Below are 11333 nucleotides of genomic sequence, written 5' to 3' on the forward strand. Positions count from 1 at the left end.
CACCGTATATAATAACCAGTACACCAGTATGAAACATCCCTGCAACATCAACAAAAACCAAGACACAGAATTGAGAAAGATTACAAAAATTTAATGATCACATGAGCTATACATTGATGGCACATGACTCGCATTCAGTTATCCCCTTCCTAGAGCTGGAAGTTAAGTTTGATACAAAAATATCAACAGCCAATAGTACCCCTGGGAAGGAGAAAAACCAAATGAAACCCCTCTGTTGTTAAAGTGCATATCTGATGTGAGTTCCACAACTAACTACAGTCCAGCGCTATCAAAGGATTTCAACCCATCAGATAAAGAATAGTGTACAGGAACAGCCCAAGTTAAAAGCAAAGGAAACTCAGATTTTAAATAATAACTGATATTTTATGTAAGATATCCTTGCATCTCTTTCCACCATACAATTTTTACTTCAAGAATTCTTTGACATTGGGCAAAACAGAACAAATTCTGCCTATCACTCTTCATCTGCTTTTCCTCAAGAGATACTCAGGTAAAAGTTCATTAACTTACACTCATCAGAATAACATTTTCTCAGGTACTCTGTTTCTTCTGCTTACTTCCTTTTTCCTTCTCAAACTCAGCTATTTGATTGAATATGTTAACTAAGTTCTGGGGCAGGTTTCTTTTAACACCACTTTCTGTCTGTGCTGTTCCATTTAAAGACATTTCCTCATCTGGTTCCTTTGTTTTATTAGTCTCCTCATAACTTCTTTTCCTATCCTTACACTCGCTGTCATTTTTATGCTGACTTAACACATACCTATCACTATCATAACTTTTATCACCTTCACGTAAACAGGTGCTAGAATATGATCTGTACTTTCCCACTGACTTACCAGAATAGTCAGACCCTGCTGGAGACATATAATACCTGTCTTGACCTGAGCCATATTTTTTATACTGTTCTTTTCTCCCCTCTACGTCCCTTTCTAATTTCCTAAAATAACGCATCCTGGGTTTATCATCTGACTTATGATATGAACCTGAAGAACCCCTCCAACTGGAGAAAAATCTATCTGTCTTAGCATATTTTTCAGTTTTGCTACTACTTGGCAGAGTTCTGAAGCTACTGTAAGAATCTCTTGAATCTTCAGACCTACCTCCAAAAGTGTCTTCATCATCGCCTGAAGTCCTCGAAAAAGAACAGTGTCTGTCTTTCTCTTTTACCTCTGTTTTTGGACACACTAAGCTGTCCTGGCTTTCCAGCAGTTTTTCCACTTCAAAATTTTCGTTAAGAAAAGAAGCAGAGGTATCAGCCGGAGGCGAATACCACTCCTCCTTCCTAATCTGATCTTTATAATGGGAAGAAACTCTAGACGAGCATTTTTTGGAGCTGCGGGCAGACTCGGATCTATGCCGACGCTTTTTCTTATGCTTCTTGTGATCAGAGGAAGAGGAGGAAGAAGAAATTGATACATCTGATGATGAATCACTTGATGATGATGACGACGAGGAGGAGGAGGAGGAAGTTGATACTTTCCTTTTCTTCTTCAACCTAAAAAATGTAATTAACCTGTGAGATAACCTTCATTATTGGGCAAAAATTGTACGTGGAAAGCAAATCTGTACTCCCCAGAGTCTGGCCGAGATTGAACTGTGAGGCATGAATAGAAACTGAGCCTGACCTGGCAAGGCAACTTGAAATATCATTTCTTTCTTTATCAAAAAACTAAGATTGAATCCACTGAATGGTTTGTTATAAAAGGCATCTTTCCCTGTTTAATACGGCATTACACTTCACAAATACTCCTCATTGCAAAGTATTTTTTAAACAACTTCTCTTCCACATGTATCTCCATTACAGGTTATATGCGCTAAAGACTACCCACAGAAAAGATTCTGGAGGAAAAGCAGTTTACCTAGGTAGCAGTTCTACCTAGCTTACTGTTGGACAATCTGTTTGGAAACAGACTGTTCAGTCTTATCTGCCCTTATTGCCACATAATCAGTATACTGAACATAACAAAGTTACCTTTTTTCTTCTTTTAAGAGCTTACGCAATTTTTCTGCGCTTGATTCTACTTTCTTTTCTTTCTGTCTCTCTTCTTTGGCTGCTTGTTTCTCCCTCATTTCCAAAGATTTCTTTTATGAACCCAAGCATCATAAAAAAATCACATTAGAAGTGTTAATACGGGTATTTTTCCCCATGTCCCCAACCCCATTCAAATGTATAATTACACCAGGGATGTTTTACCAGGATTCCCACATCAAGAATTAATAGTGTTCAGGAGTTTGACATTGGCCATTGTGATAATCGGGTTTACGTTGAGGACCATTTTGCAGTTATTATTCCATTAAAAAAATGTATTTGACCAGCCATTGCAGTGGTACCCGTGATCCAGCACACCGTGAAGCATAGATCCCCAAAGGTATAGGTAGAATAGGCAGAATATGCAAGAAAAACACATATTACCAGCATGAAGAAGGAAAAAAAGAAAAAACAGAAAGGTTTGAGGGGAAGTATTATTGTAGTTTACAGGTAAAACATGGCAGAACCCATTTTAAAATGTATTTGAGTTAGCCACGTTTAAATACAAACCGTTTTGTAACAATTTCACAGACCCGTTTGATGCATAGTTTACGTAAGAAATCATGTTCCAAGGGTTTGTTGGTGATGAGCAGCACCAGATGTCAGATACAGCAACAACGGTCCAATTCAGAAGAAAATGCATTGGAGAAAAACACATAATCAGAATTACAGGAAAACACATTTCAGTGTTGTTTCAGCCATTCTAGCACAACACTGATAGTGTCAGACTTATGTATTAAAACACAGGTAAATGCAGAAGAGCATTTATTCTCACCAGATGAATAATCCTTAAACTAAGTCTATTGAGATCAGACTCCTACCACCTACAGCCCTAAGGAATAGCTCCGTTCATATTCAGAGAGAGCAGAAAGTCTGATCATCATTTTCAAAACTTAGCAACTGTCTTAACAGATACAACAAAGGAAACCCTAAATTGCAGTTAAGGCTATGCAAGCCAACAAACAATAGCAAGCATGGTGTTTTTTATCTGCTCATTTTATCAATGACCCATTATACCAGGAAAATGCTAAAGGAGAAAAAAAAAAATTATCTCCTACTTGTTGAGGATATCCTTCATTATTTTAACTGACATCTCTTTCTAAAGCAGTCAAACGTGGATAGTGCTCAAATGCCATACAATAGTTTATCTCTGATGTGGTTCAGTTTTGTTAAAAAGATTGTCATTATCTCCTCTTCCTTCCCCCTTCTTTCAATGCAACTTGTCAGCATTATGGCTCCACCAACTGAAGAAGTGTCGATTAGGGCCATCTACCCCCATCTATGTACTTCATTACATGCAGAAGCATAGAACAAAACAAGCCTGTTCCTCAGTGCTCTATTTTACTCTTTGATCCTCTCTGGAAAATAACACAAGTAAAGGAGGTAAATAAAAGATAGGACAACTCAGATTAGCACAGACCCAGCAGGGCTCACCTGGGAAACATGCTGCATACAACAGAAGAAAAAGACAGCAGAGAAGAAGGCTAGGACAAAACTGCCTGCCCACCTATCCTCTACTTCCCGCTGTTTTCCTTTAAATCACATCTTCATTTCCCCTCTCATGGGATCCTCCTATGAGTTAGCTTTGACTGGTGTTACTCTATCTTTTTGTAATTACCCCAAAATAACAAGGACCTGGCTGGTACGATGGCGTGCAATGTTTATTTGGCTTGCCTAAGCATTTTACACTTTGCATTCACAGAATGTTTTCATTAACATTGCTAATCATGCTCATGTGATGGAACATTCTTATCCTTGCTTTGGCTGACAGGGTTAACAGGCTTTGCTCCTTCCCTGCCTCCGCTGTTTTGCATTTCTTTACTCTCCTGTTCTAAACAGTGGAGTCATCAAGAGGTACCTTTCTTCTGGTAGGTACAGCCATAATGCTCACTATAAAAGATTTACTGTGGAGAAGGGAAGCAGAGAATAAGACAAACCATCAATTTAAACTCTCCCTGTTCAAAAGATTTAATATGATTTTTGATGTTCACTGTATGAAAAGAAAGTAAAGAATCACCTGCATGTGCTTACGGAGTTTCATTAAAGCCTCTTCAGCTTCCTGGAAAGTCTCATCCAAACTTAGGGCTTTCTTATAGTAATTCTCAGCATTTAGTAGTTTGTCTTCCTCTTCCAGCCTAAAATTCAAGTGATAATTCATACACATTTAAGCCACAGATTTTGACAGTTTTTTCTTATTTTAGGACTACCTTTCTTATTTGCACTGACACTACCACTGCATCCCTCCAAGACCCTATCTATCATCTTAGCCTGCCTTCATAAAGAAGTAAAATGGTATTTCTGACATGTTATCTCCTAATCATCATCAGTAATACTGTTCTTTTAAATGTCAATTCCAGTTTCAAAAATACCATCTCTCTCTTCTTAACACAGTGCTTAAAAGAAATCTATTCCCTGAATATACAAAAGTAAAATTTTGTGTTACAGTGGTTAACCACTATTTCAGTAGAGTAACACAACATAATTTTTTTTTTTTACAAATACTTTCTTTAAAAAACCCACACAAAACACAACCTATTGGAATAAAATCAAATATTTCACAAGACTTTATGCAAGCCCGGTATCCTTCCAGTGAAAGGATATCAAGGATTAAACCTCAAATATTTTGTCAGGATTTTAACTGGGATAGGAGAAAGCGTAAACCAACTGCACAAGCAAATATATTTCTAACAAAAGCTTTTTTTTTTTTTTTTTTTTTTTTAAATTCCCCCAAATGCATAGCCAGGAAGGAAAGATGCCATTCTGTGTCCTAACTGGAATAGTATAGAAGAAAACATTATGAGAAAAATTGTCAACAACCAAACAAAACCATAACTCCAACACTTACTGCCCGCCTCTTTCCACAAGTGTCTGACAGAGGTATTTTCTTGCATTTCTATGGGTAGGACAGTTTTCTAAAGCAATTTCAAAATCACCTATGGCTTTGTTCAGACTTCCTTTTGTTGCGTACCTGGAACAAGACAAAGGTTGCACAGATGCTAGTGATGTTTGTCTTTCACAAAGTAGAAAGACCAATGAAACAAGCAGACTTACAGAGCTCCACGTGCTACCAAAGCTTCAACGTTTTGCGGATCAATTTCCAAAGCCTTGTTGTACTCATTCATGGCTTCCACATGCCGCCCGACCTTAAAATAATCAACCCCAGCCTTCACACTGGAGAAAAATATTTAGAAGATTTTATGCACAATTAGCCTGAACATATTTTATACTGTTAGTTACTTACAACTTACGGTCCCACACATGGTGATAGGTAAAAAAACTTGACCTTGTTATCATGGAATAAACACTAGCATTTTAAATTAATGCAACACTGACATAATTCCACAACAATATACTGTCTTCATCCAAAATCTTAAGGCACTGGAGAGCATTGCACTATTCTTCATTTATGGAATGAATATTTAAAGCACTTTTCTGCACAAAACTCTATGTGTGACCTACCACCATTAAACTGGAAGAGGCTTAGTTATATCCAAAATCACCATTAGACCAACAACATGAGGCGAGATCGGGAGATAGTACACATTGAAACCAGCTCATCTCAGACTGGAATATTTTGAGGTTTTATATTTCATATTACCTGAATCCTTCTTCATTAGCCAAGAGATTAACTTTTTGGAAGATAAATGATATGAATGGAATTTCAGAACTTTTCATTATGCAATTGTAAGTTTATATTTAACGTTACAAGCATTTTTTCCTGCAATTAATCAAAGCTGCAAAACACTATTAAGAAAAACACTTTTTAACATAAATTCTGAGGCTTCACTCAGATTTTGTGGGAGTTTGTGTTGGTTTTTTTGTTGTTGTTGTTTTGGGTTTTTTTTCTTTTGTTTTGAGCTGGTAGATTCAAGAGGAGTTTTTCCACCAATTTTTTTTACCTTTTTAGGAGACAAGTTTCTCTTACTTCTGCCTCCTACACTCTGTAGCACACGCAAATACACTGCGTAGCATAAAAGCAATAGCACCCATCCAGAGCTGCTGTTTCAAATGCAGCCAGGGAATTACATTTAACTTTTCAAAGGCAGCAAGTGTGCTTGTTAAATCTACAGTTAAATGACATGACGAGCAGTATTTGGTCATTCAACACCCAATTATAAAATGCGAAATTACGGATTTGGTATTCTTACAAATCTTGCTCTCATCTCATCAATGGGACAGTGTATTATAAATATTCTTAGAAGTTCTCCCTTAAACCTAACAAGTATTTTGGAACTGAATCTTGAGACTTCATCACGTACATGGTTAGGGTTACTTTCAAGAAGATCTTCCTGGTTACATCAGTACACATGTGGTGGAAAAACTGGTTCAATGGGTATTTTCTTTTAAGAAATAGAACCTGTAACCTAACCTAACAACAAGCTCTGACAAGAGAAAGTATTACACACCATTTCAAGGCCCAAGATGCAGATTGCTTTTTCCTCAATGCAGGTGCGAAATCTTCTTCACTGAAATTTTTACTTGAAGGAAAAAACAAACAAGAACATCAAGTCAGCCTTCTGAGTCTACAAAACTAAAATTACAATACATAATGCAGTTAAAATAAGCTGAAACATTATTTATACACCACCTTACTGGTCTCCCTCAGTCAAGAATGTTCTTTCATATTTCTGAAACCATTTTTTCCCAACCCATTCTGAACGTACCGAACTAGTACAGCTGCAGTACGTTTAACAAAAATATACCATACAGACATCTGCTTTGAGGCCTAATATATCAATCGTTGTTTATGTTTGAGCCTATTTTACTGAAGAGGTCAGATCTATTCCTAAAATAAACATTGTGAATAAACATCTGACAGAAAACAATAAAACTTACAACATCCTGCATTTCAATCCAAAGATGCTGACAAGATCTAAGCAGTAAAATCCTGAAACATTTTGTGTGAGAGGGTATCTTGCTTATTCAGAGCAACAGAATTTCAAATGTGAATTTCTTACTCTAAAGGAGTTTGCTTTCAAATATTTAAGGACACGTAAGCTGCAGTCATGCAAATCAAAATCAAAAAAGGTTTAAGTATAAGTGGTCTAGGACTTCCACTCACAAATCTATTTCAGTGGATTAGAATAATCTCCACAAAGCTATAGGAACAATGTAAAAATCACTTACATTTGAAGACTTCTCAACAAAGACGGTGGATTTGATTCACTTAGTCCTAGTTTTTCTGCTAAATATTCAACTAACGATGGATTAGCAAATCCTGGGGAACGATGCAAAACCTCTTCAAAGTTCTCTGCTGTATTAGCAACTTCCAGGCTTCGCCTTAAAAAAAGGCACCAATATACACAAACACAACCTCGCAGACACTATACTCAATTTTATGATGCTTATAATCACTTTAGAATAAAAATACCTATACTAATACTTATTACCGCTCACAAGCTGTTCTCTTTAACAGGCGTATACTTTCTTACTATTTAGTAACCCTTAAATAGTTTAGCCTAAGCGAGCTTTTGAAACCTGTTTTGGCACTCATCTAGGCATCTCCAAAACATATAAAAACATTACAAAAATTGCACAGACAGCTGTTTTCTTCTGTCTTCTAGGGGTAATTTTAAAATTTTAGTTTCATATTCTGGTCTCCCAAGCTGGTTTGTTTTTTTGGAGTGGTGAGGGGAAGAGGGTTGCATGGTTTTGTTGGGTTTTTTTGTTAACACAGTCCCACAGTGACAGATACCTCACTCTGCTTTCCTTACATTTTGGGAAAGATGCTAAAAGACCAACCACACTTGACATATCCAGAAACACATATATTAAAAAGACAAACAACAAAAAGTATGGACTCATCCAATTAAATCAGAAACACCATCGACAAGTTTAAAGAACAGTCTGCCAAAGATGCTTTTCAGATACACTGAATACACCTAGCAAGTATAGTTGAAGAGCATATCCTTACCTATAATGTAATGGGAAGTCATCGGAAGTAATTACGCCTAGTTTTGTACTGGAAAGATTGGGTGGAAGAGCTGAGCTGTAAAGTGACACCGTGAGCTTCTCATGGTAACGATCAACATCCTTGATTGCAGCTATAAAAACAATGAAAGTTACATAAAATTACAGAAATATCTCAAAACCGAAACAAACAGATTCCTAACAACTTTCACAGCTACTTGCCTCGAATAAGGTCTCCAGTTTGATAGTAAGATAAAGGATCTCCATGGTTGCTTTGAGAAGGCACGTCTCTCAGAGGACAAAGAGCCTGCAACAGAGGAAAGGAGGAATACCATAAACAAAGCCCAAAGTGTTTTTTTTCTCCCCAAGATTAAGCCAGAAGGTTAGTTTAATCTTAATACCCATCAGAACTGTGATAATTAAAAGCATGGCTTGAGTCAAATAAAAATTTATGCATCCATGAACTGTTCAGCTCAAAAGTAATAAATATTGAGTATGGGTCATAAAAAAAAAAGCATTTACTGGCTCAGCAAAACAAGCTGTTCTGCCCATGATCCCAAAGTTCAGTTTTACACATACCACTCCATTAAGAGATGCAAGAGGCAACTAATACATTAAAAAGTTACTACTTATCAAGAAAAAATATTAATCAAAGTCATATCTTACAGTGATCTCTAAATCTGAAATCTCCCGTATGATACCACTTCCCAGACAAATCAACACCATGAAAAAGCCAAATTCACGAATAGAAGTAATCTTCCCAATCACGATATCACCACGTTCAATGTCTCGAAAAAATAATTCTCTCCTCTCTTCCCTGGGAACCTCCATGAACCGTTCCAGGGGAGGCATTACAGCATAACACTCTGCAACACATGAGACATTCAGTTACAAACCAACCAAGCTACAGCTGAAAAACACAAAGCACTTCATAATAACAAAATATATTAAAATCTAATGTATTTATACTAACAAGACATTTATGCATAGCGTATAAAACACAAGAGCAGAAACTTTCACCTTGGTTTTAAAAATCCTGCTCATTGAAGCGCCGTGTCCCTACACTCCCCAGCGGGCATGACAGAGAGACCCCGTCCCAGAGAAGCCAGTGCGCAGACTTACCTTCATCTTCCTCTATGGTGTCGGAGAGAGGCCCGTTGGGTTTCCACGAGTGAGCGAAAAGGAGATCAGCTTTTTTGGCAATGAAGCGCTGTATCTCGGTGTCAAGGCTCGCCCTCTCTTTCCTAAGGGAAGGAGAACCCGGTGAGAAACACCCCGCGGCCCCCTCACGCCTCGCTCGCTCCCCTCGACCGCACCCCCTCGGCGACCCTCACCAGGAGCCCGGCGGATCCGGGGCTCCGCGGAGCGGCTCGAAGGCAGCCCCCGGCGGCGGCAGCAGCCCCCGGAAATCGGGGTTGTCGTGCTGCTCGGCGCGGAGCAGCGAGAGCAGCGTGGGGCCGTGGTAGCTCAACGCCTGACGCAGCAGCTCCCGATCCATCCCGCCGCCGTCTCGCCCGGAACAGGAACCAGAACCGGAACCGCCCCCCGTCCGGCCTGACGCGACAATACGGGGTAACGCGCATGCGCTGCCCGGAGGGGGGCGGGGCCAAGAGCTGGGGTGGGAGCAGGCGGCCGCAGCGCCCCCTGCGGAGCAGGAGGACCGCTGTGCGGGGCAGCGGCAGCACCGGCTGCTGCAGGGTCCCCGCCCTGTTCGCGGGGCGGGTCTCCAGGGTTCCCGCTGCCTGTATTTGAAAAGTACTGCGAGAATAATAAAAAATAAAACCTAAAAGGTAAAAATGACACAGATGGCCGGCGGCTACGTAATTTCTCGGCAGCGCCGGGTGGCGGCCGCGGGCCGCCCCTAACGGCTGTTCCCGCGACCGCCATGTCGGCAGGGGGCGCTGCGCCTCCGCCGTGCCTGCGCCGCGCCCGGCTGAGGCGGAGTGCGGCCGTCCCGGGCCCGCGGCGCGATCGCCGTGTGCCGAGAGTGGGATTCAAATACAGATTTTAAAGAGAAAAGGCTGTGCTTCCTCACCGGGGCATCTCCTTCTGAGGGGGCGCAGCCTGGGCACTTCCCGCGAAATAGGTTTCTCTGGACGTTGACTGAAGCGTGTTTGTTTCAGAAGGTAGAGATTCTTCAGATCTGAGGAAACAGCACTCGAGAAGTTCTTGATTAGTTCTTTAAGGTTTGCACTAAATTACAATGAAGAGAATAAAGGAAAGAGCATCACGGACCCCCCCGGCTGTGTGCAGCTCACCCCGGAGGTGACAGGGCTCCCGTTGAGTGTAAATAACTGCAATATTCGTAACGCTCGCTCTTTGAATTGTCCCTCCAACAGGCCTCCCATCAGAAATTCATACAACTGAAACGAAGAAGTGTGCGGGCAAGAGATGTTCTGGCTCTGTTTGTCAGAATAGTTGTACTGAAACAAAGGGTAAAATGGGCAATTATCTCGGGAAAAGATAACGCACTGAGATTACAGTTGAGCCATTAAAATAGGCCTAATGCGGGGTTCGGTGGTTCAGTTTACCAGTGCTAACTTTAGATGCTAAAAAGACACTTAACTCAGGAGGCTCTTCATGCTAATCACCTCTTCTAGCTAATGGAGAAAGGTGCTTAAAAGCAGCTGGAATTAATCCAAGTCTATTAGAAAGATCACAGTTCTTCAGTGCCCAAGAATAATTTGTCCCTGGCATTGCATTCAATAATTAATTGGGGGGGGGGGGGGAGAAAACCCACTGCAAATGGCATAATGTCACTTTTACCCTCAGTACAATGCTGAAGAAAAAATAGCAATCTGGCTGTCAGCAGATCAGTGACACAAGCTCCTCTAGGAAGCAGCATGACTGCGAGGGCAAGGATCATATCAAAGACATTGGTCTCAGAAGCTCAGTTCAAAGCCGGCAGGGATATCACTGGTATAGCAGACTTGGGGAAGGCACTAGAAGGGCAAGTTTATATTTTATTTTCATTTCATGTCCCCCTGTTTTAATATAACAAAAGATAAAGGCGGCATAACACTTATTATGTACGAAACAGCTGTCAGAATTTTGATTTAAGGTCATCTTGATCTAAATAAGACCAGGTGTATACTTAGATTTCAGGTTACCATGGTGGAAAAAACCCATGAACACTAGATGGAAATTTCTAGACATTAAGACTGATTAGAGACAAATTGAGATGGAAAGGTTAATGCACCTGCAAAGATCCAGTGCAGAAAGGGACCATTTCCTGCATGAATCACACTGCAAGTGCAATGCCCTGAACTGTGTTGCACAATTGCAAAGAACGGCAGTTTTATTTGATGGAATGGTATTTTGAGGAAGAGTTAATTTGCTTAGCAAATACAAAGAGCTAGCAATAAGAAAAAGT

At 40.1% G+C, this 11333-nt stretch overlaps 1 protein-coding gene across 2 annotated transcripts; it reads right to left on the reverse strand.

The window, feature by feature from the left end:
- Positions 1-70: 70 nt before the first annotated feature.
- On the reverse strand, positions 71-9502 carry TTC14 (tetratricopeptide repeat domain 14). Of its 2 annotated transcripts, none has more exons than XR_012836812.1 (12): positions 9295-9502; positions 9083-9204; positions 8627-8826; positions 8183-8267; positions 7965-8094; positions 7178-7330; positions 6457-6528; positions 5102-5221; positions 4896-5018; positions 2561-4185; positions 1994-2103; positions 71-1516 (listed from the first exon to the last, which is right to left on the reverse strand). XR_012836812.1 is itself a non-coding variant. In XM_075761480.1 (12 exons), exons 1-12 carry the CDS (start codon positions 9456-9458, stop codon positions 553-555), a joined length of 2361 nt encoding a protein of 786 aa, XP_075617595.1. In that variant the 5' UTR covers positions 9459-9501; the 3' UTR covers positions 409-552. The 2 variants fall into 2 exon arrangements, 1 of the variants encoding a protein (XP_075617595.1); XM_075761480.1 differs by having other exon boundaries at positions 409-1516; positions 4068-4185; positions 9295-9501.
- Positions 9503-11333: the final 1831 nt, after the last annotated feature.

Source organism: Balearica regulorum, chromosome 9 (assembly GCF_011004875.1).
Source record: "Balearica regulorum gibbericeps isolate bBalReg1 chromosome 9, bBalReg1.pri, whole genome shotgun sequence".
Classification (NCBI taxonomy): Eukaryota; Metazoa; Chordata; class Aves; order Gruiformes; family Gruidae; genus Balearica; species Balearica regulorum.

Coding starts and splice junctions, on each gene's coding strand:
- TTC14 (XM_075761480.1), bottom strand. CDS start 9,458: ATGGATCGGGAGCTGCTGCGTCAGGCGTTGAGCTACCACGGCCCCACG. Junction 6,529..7,177: donor TTGTTGAGAAGTCTTCAAAT/GTAAGTGATTTT, acceptor TTTTCCTTCAAG/TAAAAATTTCAGTGAAGAAG. Junction 5,222..6,456: donor GCATCTTGGGCCTTGAAATG/GTGTGTAATACT, acceptor ATTTTTCTCCAG/TGTGAAGGCTGGGGTTGATT.